Genomic DNA, 18,275 nt, shown 5'->3' on the forward strand with positions numbered 1-18,275 from the left:
GTGAGGGAGGTGAGGAGTTGAGGAGGTGAGGGAGGTGAGGCGGTGTTGGAGGTGAGGAGGTGAGGAGGTGAGGGAGGTGAGGAGGTGAGGAGGTGAGGGAGGTGAGGAGGTGAGGAGTTGAGGGAGGTGAGGGAGGTGAGGAGGTGAGGGAGGTGAGGGAGGTGAGGAGGTGAGGAGGTGAGCAGGTGAGGAAGGTGAGGAGGTGAGGAGGTGATGGAGGTGAGGGAGGTGAGGAGGTGATGGAGGTGAGGGAGGTGAGGAGTTGAGGAGGTGAGGGAGGTGAGGAGTTGAGGAGGTGAGGGAGGTGAGGTGGTGTTGGAGGTGAGGAGGTGAGGAGGTGAGGGAGGTGAGGAGGTGAGGAGGTGAGGGAGGTGAGGAGGTGAGGAGTTGAGGGAGGTGAGGGAGGTGAGGAGGTGAGGGAGGTGAGGAGGTGAGGAGGTGAGGGAGGTGAGGGAGGTGAGGAGGTGAGAGAGGTGAGGGAGGTGAGGAGGTGAGGAAGTGAGGAGGTGAGGGAGGTGAGGAGGTGACGAAGTGAGGGAGGTGAGGAGTTGAGGAGGTGATGGAGGTGAGGGAGGTGAGGGAGGTGAGGAGGTGAGGGAGGTGAGGAGGTGAGGGAGGTGAGGAGGTGAGGGAGGTGAGGAGTTGAGGAGGTGAGGGAGGTGAGGAGTTGAGGAGGTGAGGGAGGTGAGGTGGTGTTGGAGGTGAGGAGGTGAGGAGGTGAGGGAGGTGAGGAGGTGAGGAGGTGAGGGAGGTGAGGAGGTGAGGAGTTGAGGGAGGTGAGGGAGGTGAGGAGGTGAGGGAGGTGAGGGAGGTGAGGAGGTGAGCAGGTGAGGAAGGTGAGGAGGTGAGGAGGTGATGGAGGTGAGGGAGGTGAGGAGGTGAGGGAGGTGATGGAGGTGAGGAGGTGAGGGAGGTGAGGGAGGTGAGGAGGTGAGGGAGGTGAGGAGGTGAGGAGGTGAGAGAGGTGAGGAGGTGAGGGAGGTGAGGGAGGTGAGGGAGGCGAGGAGGTGAGGGATGCGAGGAGGTGAGGGAGGCGAGAAGGCGAGGAGGTGAGGGAGGTGAGGCGGTGAGGGAGGTGAGGAGTTGAGGAGGTGAGGGAGGTGAGGGGGTTGAGGAGGTGGTGGAGCTGAGGAGCTGAGGGAGGTGAGGGAGGTGAGGAGGTGACGGAGGTGAGCGAGGTGAGGAGGTGAGGGAGGTGAGGAGGTGAGGGAGGTGAGGGAGGTGAGGAGGTGAGGGAGGTGAGGAGGTGAGGGAGGTGAGGGAGGTGAGGAGGTGAGGGAGGTGAGGGAGGTGAGGAGGTGACGGAGGTGAGGGAGGTGAGGAGGTGAGGGAGGTGAGGGAGGTGAGGAGGTGAGGGAGGTGAGGAGGTGAGGGAGGTGAGGGAGGTGACGAGGTGACGGAGGTGAGGAGTTGAGGAGGTGAGGGAGGTGAGGAGTTGAGGAGGTGAGGTAGGTGAGGAGTTGAGGAGGTGAGGGAGGTGAGGCGGTGTTGGAGGTGAGGAGGTGAGGAGGTGAGGGAGGTGAGGAGGTGAGGAGGTGAGGGAGGTGAGGAGGTGAGGAGTTGAGGGAGGTGAGGGAGGTGAGGAGGTGAGGGAGGTGAGGGAGGTGAGGAGGTGAGCAGGTGAGGAAGGTGAGGAGGTGAGGAGGTGATGGAGGTGAGGGAGGTGAGGAGGTGATGGAGGTGAGGGAGGTGAGGAGGTGAGGAGGTGAGGGAGGTGAGGAGGTGAGGGAGGTGAGGAGGTGACGAAGTGAGGGAGGTGAGGAGTTGAGGAGGTGATGGAGGTGAGGGAGGTGAGGAGGTGAGGGAGGTGATGGAGGTGAGGAGGTGAGGGAGGTGAGGGAGGTGAGGAGGTGAGGAGGTGAGGGAGGTGAGGGAGGTGAGGAGGTGAGGAGGTGAGGGAGGTGTAGGACGTGAGGGAGGTGAGGAGTTGAGGAGGTGAGGGAGGTGAGGGAGTTGAGGAGGTGGTGGAGGTGAGGAGGTGAGGGAGGTGAGGGAGGTGAGGAGGTGACGGAGGTGAGGGAGGTGAGGAGGTGAGGGAGGTGAGGAGGTGATGGAGGTGAGGGAGGTGAGGAGGTGAGGAGGTGAGGGAGGTGAGGAGGTGAGGGAGGTGAGGAGGTGACGAAGTGAGGGAGGTGAGGAGTTGAGGAGGTGATGGAGGTGAGGGAGGTGAGGAGGTGAGGGAGGTGATGGAGGTGAGGGAGGTGAGGGAGGTGAGGGAGGTGAGGAGGTGAGGGAGGTGAGGAGGTGAGGGAGGTGAGGGAGGTGAGGAGGTGAGGGAGGTGAGGAGGTGAGGGAGGTGAGGGAGGTGAGGAGGTGAGGGAGGTGAGGAGGTGAGGGAGGTGAGGAGGTGAGTGAGGTGAGGGAGGTGAGGAGGTGAGGGAGGTGAGGAGTTGAGGAGGTGAGGGAGGTGAGGGAGTTGAGGAGGTGGTGGAGGTGAGGAGGTGAGGGAGGTGAGGGAGGTGAGGGAGGTGAGGAGGTGAGGGAGGTGAGGAGGTGAGGGAGGTGAGGCGGTGAGGGAGGTGAGGAGTTGAGGAGGTGAGGGTGGTGAGGGAGTTGAGGAGGTGGTGGAGGTGAGGAGGTGAGGGAGGTGAGGGATGTGAGGAGGTGACGGAGGTGAGGGAGGTGAGGAGGTGAGGAGGTGAGGGAGGTGAGGGAGGTGAGGAGTTGAGGAGGTGAGGGAGGTGAGGGAGGTGAGGGAGGTGAGGAGGTGAGGAGGTGAGGGAGGTGTAGGACGTGAGGGAGGTGAGGAGGTGAGGATGTGACGGAGGTGAGGGAGGTGAGAGTGGTGTGAGAGGTGAGGAGGTGAGGGAGGTGAGTAGATGAGGGAGGTGAGGAAGTGAGAGAGGTGAGGTAGGTGAAGAGGTGAGGATGTGACGGAGGTGTGGGAGGTGTGGGAGGTGAGGGAGGTGAGGAGGTGAGGGAGGTGAGGGAGGTGAGGAGGTGATGGAGGTAAGGGAGGTGAGGAGGTGAGGGAGGTGAGGGAGGTGAAGTAGGTGAGGGAGGTGAGGAGGTGAGGAGGTGAGGAAGGTGAGGAGGTGAGGGGGTGAGGGAGGTGATGGAGGTGAAGAGGTGATTGAGGTGAGGGAGGTGAGGAGGTGAGGGAGGTGAGGAGGTGAGGGACGTGAGGGAGGTGAGGAGGTGAGGATGTGATGGAGGTGAGAGAGGTGAGGAGGTGAGGGAGGTGTGGGAGGTGAAGAGATGAGGGAGGTGAGAAGGTGAGGGAGGTGAGGAGGTGAGGGAGGTGAGGTAGGTGAGGAGGTGAGGGTGGTGAGGGAGGTGAGGACGTGAGGAGGTGAGGGAGGTGAGGAAGTAAGGAGGTGAGGGAGGTGAGGAGGTGAGGAGGTGAGGGAGGTGAGGAGGTGAGGGAGGTGAGGTAGGTAAGGAGGTGAGGATGTGACGGAGGTGTGCGAGGTGAGGCAGGTTTGGAGGTGAGGAGGTGAGGGAGGTGAGGGATGTGAGGGAAGTGAGGAGGTGAGGTAGGTGAGGGAGCTGAGGAGGTGAGGGAGGTCAGGAGGTGAGCATGGAGCCCTTCTCAACCACGTCAGCTCTTCCTGCAGGGTCTGGGCCCAGAGAAAGGGGACACTGGGGCTGAGGAACAGTCGTGTGAGTGGAGGCCCCGTGGCATATGCACATGGTGCCCCTGTCCCGGTGCAGCCCTCACCCAGGCCCGGGGCAGCAGGAGCCCCGCCATTCCCGGGTGGCCTCACCTCTCCACCGTCTCACAGAACAGCACGATGACCTCCTGCTGCACGTAGTACTCCCGCGGGGACTTCACGGGCACCATGGCCGACACGTAGCTGCAAACAGAGAGAAGGGAGTGAGGGCCATCTGGTACCTCCCAGAACCAAGGTTGTCTTAACTGACAACCAAATGAGGTCCCTCCAACTGGAGCCCAGCTGCATCTCAGCAGCTTCATAAACACACACCCCCAGCATCACCGTTTATATTTTGAGCCAAAGCTCCTCCCAGGGTCAGGCCTCAAGTAGCACCTCCTTGGATCCCACAGCCCTGCCCACCCCGGAACCGCCACTGCCCACTGCCCCGACGGTCCCCAGCCTCGAGGTAGTGAATGACCCTGTGCAGGGCGGGCGGACAACCCCTGGGCCCCCACGCAGGGCAGGGCCAGGGGGTCCACCCACTGCCCAGGTGAGAACATTTTTCTGTCACTATTTTTTCTTGTTATGAAAGCTCAGTTGGAAAGATGTGGAGCAGACAGAGCCGGCCGAAGCTATTAAGCTCATTTGTGGCGCCCACTCCCTAGAGAACCGGCTGGAATGCCTGACTTCCTTCTGGGGCCCACACGGCACAGGACAGACAGTTTTCATTAACCGGGCCACCGTGGACGGGCTCTGCGGTCCCGCTTCTCACCTACCTCCAGCGTCTCCGTGTCTGTGGACACCGCGCAGGCCCCACCGCGCAGGCCCCTCCCCGCAGTCCCGGGCCCTCCACAGCCTGTCCTGTGAGGGCCCCAGGGACCACGCCATGTCCTTTGCCGCGGGCGGGCGGGAACGCCCCAGGGAGCTAGTGGGGGTGCGAAGGGCAGACCCGCTGAGCTGGAGAGGCGCCCCCCTCACCCCACGGAGCTGGGGGCCCCAGCAGGCCCCCGAGCGACCTCCACTTCCTCCTGGCTCCTGCCGCGTCCCACGTCTGGGCACAGAGATGTGCTGGGGGCGGGGCGTTGTGCTGACCGTGACCTTCACCCGCAGGACCACCAGCGGCAGAGGTGCTGGGCGGGACCCGGTGTCCCTTGCGTCCCTGGGTCGCCTCTGCCCGCCTCCGCCCCTCCCCGTACGCCGTGCCCCCGACCCCCGCGACGGCCCGGAACCAGCCCGCGCCTCCCTCCGCGGAGTTTTCCTGCTGCAGACGCAGAGCCAGCGGAGCTGCCCACCCCCAGCCCCCCCCACGGGGCAAGGGGTTAGGGTTCCTCGGTCACCTCAGCTCGAACTCGGCGAACAGCACGTCGAAGTGCCTCAGCGCCTCCCGCATCTTCTCCGTGTAGGTGTTGAGGTCCCGCAGCGCCTGGTCGCGGAGGGCGCCGCGCACGTCCTCCAGGCTGCGGGTCAGCTCCTTGGCCAGCGGCCGCATGGCCATGCTCTCCAGCTCGCGGTTCATGATGATGGAGCCAGCGGCCAGGCACTGCGGGCGGCAGAGGGCGTCAGGGAGGCCCCACCCGCGTGTCCTCGGCGCCCGGAGCGTGCGGGCTTCCGGAACCCACGACAGCGGGCGCGGAGCAAGGCCCCCCCCCCCCACCCACAGCGCCCGAGAAGACTGTACAGCCAGAAGTGGGACCGGAGGGCAGAGCAACGGCGGGGCTGGGGCGCCTCATCCCGGAGATGCCTCCCGGGCCTCCCTTCCTGGAGCCCCTCCCTCATATTCCTGCCCCCCTCCCCCCTCCGCTCTGGGGCGCCTGCTCCCTCCTGGTTTCTCTTAGGTGCAGTGCCATCACGGCGGTGAGAACAAGTGCCCTCGGGTTTGGGGGCTCCATGCAGGGGCCTCCGGGCCATGTGACTCCTGTCCCCTCCCCACCCGGTCCACAGACGCCAGGTTCCGGCCCTACTCCAGGTCCACCGCACCGGGACTGACTGCGGCTCCCCAGGAAATCCAGGTGTTCTAGGAAGCAGACGCCTCGTGTCCATAAAGGTTCCCTGCATCACCTCATGGCTTGCACAGCTGCCCCTGACCCTGGGACCCGCTTTGCAGAGCTGAGCACTGAGGCTGGGGGGAGAGACGGCCTACCCAGGGCCCCAGCAGGGACGCCCAACCAGGTGCGGCTCAGAGGAGCCGGGTGGAGTGGGCTGAAAGGGGGGAGCCGGTGGGCACGAGGGCCCGGCAGCGTGGGGGAGGGGGGCATTCCAGGAGTCCTGCAGAGCTGAGGCGGGGAGGACGGGGCAGCGCACACCCCTAGGGTCCCGAGAGCAAGGCCAAGGGGTCGTCTGGGTGTCCCATGGGTCACCACTGGCTGGGGTGAGGCTGGTCCTGCCTCCCCGGGCGGACACCTCCCTCCCGTGCCTCAGGCTCCTCCTCGGGAGGTGAAGACCAAGATCGGAGGGGCTCTGTGAGTGGCAGCTGGAGTGTGGGCCAGGGCATAGTCGCCCCGCCCCGCAAGAAGAAACAGTCCTGCGGGTGCAGGACGGGCAGTGCTGTTCCGAATACCAGCATTATTGTAATAAGAACCGCTTTTAGGCCCTACGTGTCTGGGGGCCTGAGAACCTCATAGAAATCACATGTGAGGCCTCGTGTCTATATTTGCTTGTGTATAGTCTCCAGGGAGCATGTTCTCGCCTCCCCGCCACCCTACAGGCTCAGCACCATCTGTAACCCTTGGAGGAGGAGACGCCGGGCCCTGCAGCACCGTGACCCCGGACCCCGGCAGCCACCCACTACCTCGGCGCCAAACCAGAGCTGGCCGGCCAGGTTGTCGTGCCGGATCTCCTCAGGGAACTTGACACAGAAATCCCGTGGGGCGCGGTCCTGGGGGATGCACACATCCATGATCTGGTTAATGATGTTTAACACGTTGTCCTGAAACAGAAACAGGACGTGCGCTAAGACGCAGCTCCAGCTGGCGGCTGACAGGACTGCTTGGAAAGTCGGAGAAGCAAGCCCAGTGCAGGTTAGGGTGACGAGGTGATGTGGTAGCACACGTGGGCCTGCTCTGCAACTGCTACAAGGAGCTCAAACTTTCCAGAAGTATCCAGAGTGAAGAACACACCCTTCCCCACGTCCAGGTGTCTAGAGCACCCGCCACGAGGGCTGAGGGCGCGTCCCACGTCAGTCACCAAGTTCATGGTGCATCGCCCTTTGTGACGGCGGTACCTTTCCCTGCGGAGCCGCGCACCTGGGCTCCCTGCAGCCTCAGCCACTATGACTGCCCCGAGCATCTCTCTGAACTCCTGTACACAAATTTCTTAGGAGAGAGCTGGAGGAATGGAATTGCTAGGTGGACAGACACACAAAAAGTGGATTTTCACCGCCCACTTGCTGTGCTGCTTTGATTAACATATAAGCCTGTGTCACCCTGGGCATGATCGTGACACAGGCAAGACCTGCTGTCGGGACAGACATCACTAGGAGACCACGTGTAAGACTGGTCTTCTCAAACCTGTTTTTACTGCATCTTAAATTACATCCCATTCTTTTCTCAAAATTGTCCTGTTCTTTAAACGTCTACCATCCATTCAGTAGAATTGTAAGAATGTTGAAAGTTTAGTTTGTTTCTTTAATTTGTTAAAGGTAAGATTAATACCCATTCATCCCAGAGAAACTGGAAACATGGGAAAGTGGAGGGGCAGGGACTGTCCTTGGGACAGTGACTGCAGGTGGCACGCTTCCTTCCGGTTCTTGTCCCCGTGGGCTGCTTCCCATCAGCAGCATGGTTGGGATCATCTGTGGACGTAATTTTGTACTCTGCTGCTGTCATTTACTGTTGGGACGTGTTATTATCACTTTCCACAAATCCAGCTTGTGACGGGGAGCCACGTAAGATTCCAGCACACGGACCATCCTTTGAACTCCCTGCTTCCTCTTCTGCTGGACATTTACGTCGTTTCTAATTTACCGTGAGTAAGGCAATCACCACGGCGGACCTGACACTGAATTCTGGGTTAGTCCCTCAGAATCCACTCATCCCTAGAAGCACCATTACAAAGTCAGAGTGTGAAGTGCATTTATAGGCCCTAATTACATTCCACCAAGCTGCTTTCCAAAAAAAGACAGCACACCCTCACCCTCAGCAGTTTCGTATCTCAACAGTCCTCCTCTCCACCCTCTGAGGCTTGAGTTTCATTTTTCTTAGGCAGTAGATGTGAGCGGGAAGCATGACTTTCTAATGCAAACAACTGATGCACTAAACTCTGAAGGAAATTCTGCACCATAAGGAAATCGCACAAAACATAAAAATAAATCCAACCAACATCAAGTGGTCCTACTGTCAGCTCTGTTTAAAAGGTTTTCTGGGTGGGCAGGTCTCTTTCTCACGATTCAACGAAGTAATGAACAAACAGTGGCAAAAATAACAGCAAGGGCTCAGAAAACGTCAGCTGGTATTGAGAGCCAGGAATCTTAGCCCAGCAAGGCGGCAGGGCTTACCCAAAGTTGTGTGGCCTTTTAGTGGCAGTGATCCCACCCTGCCCAGCCCCAGGATGGCAGCTGCCTGAGGGTGAGGGCTTTTTCCCTGCACTGATGGGTCCCCAGTGATAGAGCAGTGCTGAACACACAGTGTCCCTCAACGACGTTTACTGGGGCATCTGATTCCACCCAAGGTGGAGCAACATGCATGAAATTTACCTCTTCAAACAACAATAATGGAAGCAAATGAGACAGCGGTTGTCCAGACACTGGAAGTCAGGCAATAAGTGATCCCAGAGAGAAGAGAAACAAATGAGGTGGGAGCTATGACTGCCCAGCTCACTGCCTGGAGGGAATTTTCAGGTCATGGCACAGACAGAAGGTACCCACGTGGGACCCAGCAAACTCCCTAGTTGAAGAGACAGAGCTGAGAGCCCGGGGAGACCAAGGCAGCCAGAATCCAGAGGACAGTGTAGCAGACATGAGTGAGCTGCCCAGGGAGACAGCCTCTGGGGAGGCCCCTGAGTATTCATTCAGCTGGGCACAGGGCCGAAGAGTAGAGAAGTTCACGGTTCACAGGGCGTTGGGTAGATACCGAAAGTGTCTTGCCTCAGTAGCGGACTATTCTTAGCCCCAGACTAAACACAGCTCTGATCCTGCCTAACACCTTAAAGAAACAGGATGCAAAAGGATCAAACCATTTCTAAGTAACCAAACTGTATCACAGAACAAAGCTCAAAAAAGTTTATGGAAAAAAATATTCAGCTCTCAGCAAGGTAAAATTCCCAAGGTTGGGCATCCAATTAAAAAATTACCAGGCTTGGGCTTCCCTGGTGGCACGTGGTTAAGAATCCGCCTGCCAATGCAGGGGACACGGGTTTGAGCCCTGGTCCGGGAAGATCCCATATGCCACACAGCAACTAAGCCCATGCACCACAACTACTGAGCCTGCACTCTAGAGCCCGCGAGCCACAACTACTGAGACTGTGCACTGCAACTACTGAAGCCCGTGCTCCTAGAGCCCGTGCTCCGCAACAAAGAGAAGCCACCACGACGAGAAGCCCGCGCACCGCAACAAAGAGTAGCCCCTGCTCGCTGCAACTAGAGAAAGCCCGCGTGCAGCAACAAAGACCCAACGCAGCCAAAAATAAATAAATAATTGTTTTAAAATTATTTAAAAAATTACCAGGCTTGCAAAGAATTAGGAAAATATGACACACGATGAAAAGAAAAAGCAACCCATCGAAACCAACCCAGACCTGACAGAGGCGATAGAACGGGATGAAGGTAGCTGTCATAACTGACTTGTGTGTGTTCAGAAAGTTACGTAGAATCAATGGAGAAACAAAAAGGTCTCAAACTGATCCAGAGACAAAACTTACAGTATCTGAGGTGAAAACAAAAATACACCGGATGCGATTAACCTCAGATTAGACAGGTCAGAAAAAAAGAACAATAAACTTGGAGACATAGCAATTGAAACTTCCCAAATTTATCAGAGAGAAAATACCAATAATAATAATAGAAGAGACCATCAGTGAGTTCTAGGACAACCTCAATATGTCAAAATATGTATAATTCAAGACCCAAGAGGAGGAGAACTGAAACAAAAAAATATGTGAAGGAACAGTGACTAATTTTTTCCCCAAATTTAATGACAACTATAAACTCACAGATCCAAGAAGTTCAATGAACCCTAAGCACAGGAAACACAAAGAAAGCGATACAAAGTCACAGCATAATCAAATTGATGAAAACTAATAAAAAGAGAAAATCTCACAAGTAGCAAGAGAAAAAATTGTACATACAAGGAACAAAGGTAAGATGACATTAGCGTTCTCACTGGAAACAATGCAAGTGAGAAGAGTGGAAGACCATCTTTCAAGTATTGAGGGGAAAATGATAACTTAGGATTCTAAACCCAGCAAAAATAGCTTTCCAAACTGATGGCAAGATAAGAATTCATGACCAGCAGACTCGCACTACAAAAAATGCTAAAGAAAGTCTTTCATGCAACAGGGAAAAGACACCAGATGGAAATTGAGATCTACACGAAGGAACAGAGAGACCAGAAAGGGCGACCGCACAGGAAAAATGCAAGAGCCTTTATTATTGTTTAATTTTCTTTGCAAAACATTTGACTGTTTAAACAAAAACACTGACAATATAGTGTGAGTCTAAACACATGTAAGACGAACACGTATGACATAAAGACATAAGACTACTTTCAAAGAGTTCGAGACCACCTCACACATACAGTAGGAATCTTACAGGGGCTGATCCCATCTGTCCCTCCTGGATCAGCTGCTGTTACTGCTGCTGTTGCTGTGGGTGATGGGGTGGACAGTAATAAAAATAGTTAATAAAATCTAAATGTAATTTACCATATCAACAAACTAAGAGGAAAGGAAAACACACGATAACCTCAACAGACACAGAGCATTTGAAAAAAATCCAACATCCATCCATTCCTGATAAAACTCTCAGCAAGCTATGAATAGATGGCAACTTCCTCAGCTTGAAAAAGAGCATCTATGAAAACCCTACAATAGGGCTTCCCCAGTGGCGCAGTGGTTGAGAGTCCGCCTGCCGATGCAGGGGACATGGGTTCGTGCCCCGGTCCGGGAAGATCCCACATGCCGCGGAGCGGCTAGGCCCGTGAGCCATGGCTGCTGAGCCTGAGCGTCTGGAGCCTGTGCTCCGCAACGGGAGAGGCCACAACAGTGAGAGGCCCGCGTACCGCAAAAAAAAAAAAAAAAAACAAACCTACGATAGCTAACATCACACTGAACGGTGAAAAACTCAATGCTTTTCCCAAAATTGATCTATAGATTAAATGTGACCCCAATCAAAAACTCAGACTTTTTTGTAGACATCTACAAGCTGTTTTTAAGTTTTATATGGAAATGCAAAGAACCTAGAACAGCCACAACAACTTTGAAATAGAAGAACAAAGTTGGAGATCTGATGCCCTCTGATTTTACAACTTACTTTAAATCTACCATAATTATGACAGTGTGATACTGGCCTTAAGACAGATCAGCGGAACAGACTAGAGGACCCAGAAATAGACCCACACAGATATGGACAAATGATTTTCAACAAAGGTGCAAGAACAATTTAGTACAAAAAGGACAGTCTTTTCAGTGAGAAAGGATGGTCTTTCAACAAATGATGCTGGAACAATTGAAAATTCATTTACAAAAAAAAATATGAATGTTGGTTGAAAGCTCACACCATATACTCAAGTTAGGTCAACATGGATGGGAGACCTAAATATAAAACTTCACAACTACTGAAGCCCGCGTGCCTAGAGCCCGCGCTCCGCGACAAGAGAAGCCACCGCAGTGAGAAGCCCGCGCACCACGAGGAAGAGTAGCCACTGCTCGCCGCAACGAGAGAAAGCCCACGCGCAGCAACAGACCCAACGCAGCCAAATAAATAAATAAATATAAAACCTTTCTTTCTTTCTGAAAGAAAATGAGAAAATTTGATGACCTTGGGTTAGACCAAGATTTCTTAGATATGACACCAAAAGGATGATCTATATAAGGAAAAAATAGGTAAATTGGGCTGCACCAAAATTTGAAACTTAGGCTCTTTGCAAAACTGCTAGGAGAATGACAAGCTACTCCACAGACTGGGAGAAAATGTTCGCAAGTCATCGTCTGATAAGGGATTTAGTGTCCTCTTGTGGTCGTCCCTCTGTGCCTGTCTGTGTCCTAACTGCCTCTTCTTGTAAGGACATCACTCGGATTGGATCAGGGCCCACCCCAGTGACCTCATTCTACCTTAATCAGCTCTTTAAGGGCTCCACCTCCAAATGCAGTCACACCTGAGGCGCTATGAGTTAGGGCTTCAACACATGAATTGGGGGCGGGGCGGGGGACGCACTTCAGTGCATAACAACAATGTGGAATTCATTTCATCCTACTGCGCCATCAGCATGATTTCTTAAATCCTCTATGGTTTTCTGAAGCAAGAAGGAAAACGAAAACCCGTGCAAACGTCATCAGAAACCACCTGCGTACTCATGTGTGCCGTAGCCCACAATTTTCCTGAAGGAAGTTCAGTTTACGCAAAGGCGCATTACTTAGATTCCTTCTAACTGGGATGAGAGTCAGCCCAGCGAGGCTGAACCGCAGTGCACCTGCCTCACCCTCCACAGTGCCACACGGGAGAAGCTGCGGTTCACTGGGCCTCTGCTGCGTGCCTGGTCAGGCTGGAGACTTAGCTAGAAGACTCCATTTCGGGTCAGAAGGTTCAAAACACCACACCCAACCAGCCTGTCCGGCTGACCCCAGACAGAAGGTATGACCTGAGCGGCACCGAGACCAACGTGAGGACCCGCAGGGGCCCCCGGGAAGCAGAGCCGGGCCAGGCTGGCGTTGCCAGGCGTGCTCTGCACAGATGCCCCCTGCTCAGCTGAGGGTCCACCTGGTCTGCTGGGACCTGGGAGGCCTGAGGTGCCCCCGACAGGGGGCTGAGCCACTACCCAGGGCCGAGAAATTCATGACCTCTGGGTACTTGGCAGGGGCGTCCACATCCTCTAGAACTGACTCACAGGTGCTGGGAACTTCAGGGGATGGGGGACCAGCTAAATCTGGAGTTGGGTGACCTCCCCAGGGCAACCGTGCTCTGAAATCAAGGCCAGCAAGTGACCCGGCAGAGTGGGCGGCAGCCAGCCGCGTCCGTCAGACCTGCATGTTATCTCGGTTCTCGTGCTGGGATCACACACATCAGCCCATGCTCTCGGCCTTTGTCGAAGCCCCTCCCTGACCGCAGCGGCCTGCCAAATGCCCACCTCCCCTGCGCCTGCCTGTGACATCATCCTATGTCACATAGGATGTCGCCTCCTATGACATCATCCACCCTCTGCCCAGGGGCACCTCTGCAAGTGAGCGCTGTTGAATGAAGGAATGAAGGAATGAAGGAACAAATGAACTGGCAGCATCATGAAGGTCAATGAAAATTAGAAATGGCAAAACGCCTGTTTCGGGGAGTTCCCTGGTGGTCTAGTGGTTAGGATTCCGGGCTTTCACTGCCATGACCCTGATTCAATCCCTGGTTGGGGAACTGAGATCCCACAAGCCGATCGGCACAGCCAAAAAAAAAAAAAAAAAAAGTACCTGTTTCAAGAGAGATATTAGAAATAAAAGTGACTTTCCAACCTAAATAGCTGAGCTTTGTAGAAATTCACTGTAGTGCGAGCCCCTGACAAGACAAGGAGCCCCAGTAACTGGCCAGTGAAACAAATGTGACAGTGACAAGCCTTTATAAAGTCATGGTACACACAGGGAGGCTCACTTTGGCGCCTCTTCTAAGTCCGTTTTCCTGGGGCGGGCAGCTGAGTACAGAGCCAGCACCCAGGATGCCTCAGCCATAACTTTCAGCCACGCGTTTGTGGGGAGAGGAGTCCTCCCGGCGGGCCTGGCTGCCGCCCTCTGCGAGGCCTGCGTGCGGGGCTGGCACCCGGGAGCTGGGGTGTCGGGATGGGGGGCTCCCTGGGCCTCCCCTGCTGTGTCTGTGCTGACACCCTTCCCCCCTCCCCGGGGCTGGAGTTCGGTGTGTGCCCGGCAGAGGGGCCTGCGGAGCCTGCGGGCCCGCAACGAGAGCCCCGGTTCTGCGTCTCTGACGAGCTTCCCTGGGGACAGCGTGTCGCTGGGGGTGGAACGCGGCCCGCGTGACTCCACGGGACGGGGTTCTGGAAGCTAGCGCCTGTTTCCTCTGGACCTCGCCCCCAGGCCCTCTCCCTTCGGTGGTTCTGCTGCACAGCCCTTCACTGCGATGGATCAGAGCCTTGAGTATATGTGAGCCCTGCGTGTCCTCCTGCTGGAAGCCCAGCGTGGCTTTGGGGACCCCGACACGGGTCTTCAGAGAGCAGTGAGAAGTGAAAGATGCTTGTGTCACTATGTGAGCGTGAACTACTTTGGCTGATTTTTATGCTTCGTTTCTCGACCTTTTTAGAGCTGCCTCACACGCATCCACTCCCAGGGCCGTCCCCGCCTCTGATTTTCCCTAACGAGGCTCTGCAAGGCACAAGCCGAGTTTCACCCCACGCGGTCACTCTGTGTAACATGCAGTTACAATAGCCAGTGAGGGGCATAAGCGGCCTTGGGAGTAAACACAGCCCCCTGCAGGGAGCCCCACCCTGTGGTGGGGGGAGGGGGCAGAGAGACGCCTCCTCGCTGTCAGCGGTGGGCAAGCTGAGGGCACAGGAAGGACATCCTCCGGTGGGGAAGCAGGGCATCGACAAACCAGCCAGTCGGGAGACGCTCCTGTCCCCTTGGTCCCTGGACCCTCCTGAGAGATGGGAATGGGATGGGGTGTACTCTTCCCGCCCCCTCAAGGATTCTGTAAGAACCCTTGATGCTTGAAACACACGATGGGACATTTGCTTCCCCAGACCCACCCCTGTGATCTAGGACGCACAGCCCTCACCTCCCTGGTGGAGACTCAGACTGGTGGGCTGAATACACGGAGAAGGTTCTGGAACTTGGTGAACGACCCAGACGGTCACTTGACAAAACTTGCTTCATCCACGTGCTCTTGTGCTGGTGAAGCCTCCCGGGTTCAGGGAACCGAGAGGAATTCCCAGCATGGTGTCCAGGACCAGCTGAACCCTACAGCAGGAGGTCGCCACTCTGCCAGCTCTGCGGCGGCCCCGCGGGCCGTCGTCCCCTTCCCCGTGCCGGCTCCTCGTCCTCCCACGTTCCTCTCCGAGGGTGTCCCGCGAACCCGCCCCTTCCAACCTGCTCTTGTCCCCGGGATGTCCCCCCCGCCCCACTCCGGTCCGGTTTCCCTCCCTGAGACGGCTCCCCTGGCCCGCGCCCTCCTTCCCCTCCGTCCCGCCGCTCACCTGGCAGGAGCGGAACTGGCTGACGAGCAGCGTGCAGCGCTGGGGGTCCTTCCGCCCGTCCAGACTGTCCAGCTCGGCGGCCACCTGGCTCAGCTCCTCGTCCGCGTGGTAGAACTGCGCCAGCAGCTGCGGGTCCGACCGCTGCGGGGAGAGAGGGGGTGAGCGCCGCCCGGGGGGGCGTGGCCTTGTCCCCACCGTGGGCGGGGCCCGCCACCCCGCCGGCTCCCCTGAGGCCCCGGAGGCGGGGAGAAGCACCCCAGACGAGGGCTGGGGAGGGCCGGGGCGCGGGACGGTGGAATCAGCGCTCAGAAAGGAGTTTTAGTCCTAAACTAAACTGAAGTGATGAAGGCGGCCGCTGAAGGAAGGGCGCGGCCCGCTCCCCAGCCTCCTCCCAGCGCTCAGCCCAGTTTCCACGACCCAGGAGGTGCGGGGCTTTGTGGCGGGAAACGCTTCTCTCAGAGGCTCACCTCCCACGAAAGGCACGGGGCGTTCTTCTGATTCTGGGTCTTCAGGCGTAACCCCACCCTTGGAGCGAAGGCCCAGCTCCGTGCGCCTCCGCCCGTCCTGCCGGCCACGTGACCGCCCAGGTCTGTCCCCAGCTCCAGCCCCGCCGGCCACGTGCTGTCCTGTCCACACGCTCACGCCCACCCCAGGCCTCGGCGCTGTGCTCCCTCCAGCCGAGGTGCCAAGGGCTGTCCCCTTGGATCTGAGTCTCCAGGATTAGGACAAGCCCACGGGAAGGGTTGCAAAGCCCTCAAACATGTTTTTATAAAAGGTGCCCTTCAGGATGGGGCAGAGAAAGACAGAAGAGAAGGAAAGACACCCAATCAACCCTCGGTTCCCGCCTTCTTTACCTAAGAATCAGCACATGGCTGTCTTTACACCCTACATTTTTTTGTTGAACATAAGGTAACTTATTTTTGTAATTTCTCTCAGCTCTCTGCTCGATGGAGCCCGTATTCCGCCCCCTTCCCCTACTTGGCCCGTCCCAGGGTGGTTCTTTCCTCCGCTCAGGGGACTTGGTCATTCATCAGTGCCTGACTCTGGGTCACTCGGGATGCTGGCCCAAACCCCTGGGGTGGTGAGTAAGCCCCTCCGGTAGGCTGAGCCGACCTCAGGCAGGGGGGAGGGGGGCTTCAGTGATTGGCCCAGGAGGCGGACATGTGACCCAGGCAGGGCCAATGGGAGACCTCCCTGGGACTTTTCCACAGGAGAGTGGCGGGGATTCACCGATCCTTGCACACACCCAGCAAAGGCACCTGCGCACCCACTGCCAAGGATGCAGGGCTGGGGGCATGGCCAGGAATGGGGCAGGTCCAGACCCTGGCCCCCGCCATGGGCTCAGCTGACTCACGCCCAGGAGGGCCACCAGTGACCCCTCTGTGATGAGACAGGAACCAGGTTGGGGTCAGGGGCTGGCAGTACGTTTTTGCCCCTTTCCTGTTGTGCTGACCGGAAGGAAAGATGGAAGGAGAGGGTCTGGGAGGTAGGGAGCCGGCTGACTCTCTGAATGGTGCCCTCACCCACTGTCCCTGCCACCCTGAGTCAAGCTCCCCCCACCCCGACCCACATCCCTCCATTAAGGCCCATTTGGACCCACTTCCCACCCTGGAGCCTCCTCTTAGTTTCAGAAGCTGGGAGGAGGGAGAGACACCCTTGCCCTCTGACCCCCCAACCAGGGTTCAATCTCGTGTCTTCAGGGCCTGGCAGACACCTACATGGGGGAGAAGACAAAAGGGAGCAGTGGGGCTTGTGGAGAACTGGAAAGGGCCTGCCTGCCCGGGGAGAGGCCAGGGAAGAAGACAACAGCACCCAGTCCTGGAGGACCCCAGCCAACCCCCATAAGCCTTGCGTGGGCTAAACGTCTCCGTGACCATGAACAGCCTCCCGCTCTCCCTGCGAAGGGCACGGGGTGGGCGTGGTGGAATCTGCCACCTTGGAATCGATGCACAGAGACAAACCCTTTGGGCTCACCTTGCTTTGTTTTCAGTAAATCAAAGACCTTAACAGCACACCTACGAATGTGTCGACCATTAGCAAAAAGAGAGCTGAGCACACACACACACACAGCAGAAGCTAGAGAATAAAAAAAAATTTTTTAACCTAACAATTATCTTTATTTTGTTGAGACACAAAAGATCTGTGTGATTTTTAAATTTTTTTTTGATTTTTTTTTTGATTTTTAAATTTTAAGTGATATTCTGAGACAGCTTTCCAGCCCCCTCAGGACTGGCATTTCCAAAGAAGAATCCAAAGTTCCCTGTGTCTCCCGGGGATGCCAAGGAGCAGCAGGAGAATCTTAACCGAGTGCGGCCGCCATCCTCACCCGGACACCCCAGACGCTAGGGAGACAGAACCTCCGGGCAGAAGTCCAGGAAATGAATGAACACAACTTACAAAACTCAATCTGTGCTGATTAACAGAATCCAAAAGAAAATTTTGGTGCTACATTTCCATTTCTAAGTATGCAGAGAATGAAGCAAACACAGCAGTCTCCAGCCGGCTCATCACTCAGGACTAAATCGGTCCAGCAGGGCAGGGTCACCCTCAGGCCAACTCGAAGGCCTGCCGACTGGAGGAAGGTAAAGATTCGGAACAGGAACTCTCTCTCTTTGGTTTGAATCAGGAAGCCTCGTTCAACAACATTTAAAATCAAATTATAAATTAGACTTTTATTTATTTATTTTATATTTATTTATTTATTTGGCAGCACCAGGTCTTAGCTGCGGCATGCAGGATCTTCGTGGCGATGTGCGGGCTCTTAGTTGCGGCATGTGGGATCTAGTTCCCTGACCAGGGATCAAACCCGGGCCCCCTGCACTGGGAGCGCAGAGTCTTAACCACTGGACCACTAGGGAAGCCCCTAAATTAGACTTTTAAATGTCCCTAAGTAAAATGTCCACAGCAAAGAAAATCAATTGATATAAATACGAAGAAGTACTCACCCAATTTTGAAATAAAAACTATAAGAGAATAAAATAGAGCCCAGTAGGAATGTCTTTTTTGGCAAACGACGTCAATATTTTCTCACAATAAATTCATAGCAATGACAGATTCCAGTGTTACAAGACAAAAATAAAATTAATGAAGGTAGCATTTAGCTTAGGAGGTTAGAAGAGTAGTGAACAAGCAGCCCCAAAGAAGCCTCAAACACCCCAAAACACAGCAGTACTGAATCAGTCCAAAGTACAAAAGCTGACTAATTCGGAACTAATTTTGTTAAGCTGATGAAATTATCCATTCATTCACACACCTGTTCTGCGATGCAGGATGGGGATGCGGGATGCAGATGTGAATGCAGATGTGGGATACAGGATGCAGGTGGGTGTGAGCTCAGGCCCCGCCCTCA

At 56.1% G+C, this 18,275-nt stretch overlaps 1 protein-coding gene across 2 annotated transcripts in view; it reads right to left on the reverse strand.

Annotated features, from left to right (window-relative positions):
• Window positions 1–18,275, reverse strand: part of ZFYVE28 (zinc finger FYVE-type containing 28) — a 128,317-nt gene that overhangs the window by 61,344 nt on the left and 48,698 nt on the right. For both annotated transcript variants that reach the window (XM_079919314.1, XM_079919313.1), the window contains exons 2-5: window positions 14,927–15,067; window positions 6,385–6,522; window positions 4,934–5,136; window positions 3,708–3,797 (exon numbers count right to left, since the gene is read on the reverse strand). In XM_079919314.1, the coding sequence (XP_079775440.1) occupies window positions 3,708–3,797; window positions 4,934–5,136; window positions 6,385–6,522; window positions 14,927–15,067 (572 nt within the window). The remainder of the gene's footprint in view (window positions 1–3,707; window positions 3,798–4,933; window positions 5,137–6,384; window positions 6,523–14,926; window positions 15,068–18,275) is intronic.

This window comes from Stenella coeruleoalba, assembly GCF_951394435.1.
Source record: "Stenella coeruleoalba genome assembly, chromosome: 4".
In the NCBI taxonomy this organism is placed as follows: Eukaryota; Metazoa; Chordata; class Mammalia; order Artiodactyla; family Delphinidae; genus Stenella; species Stenella coeruleoalba.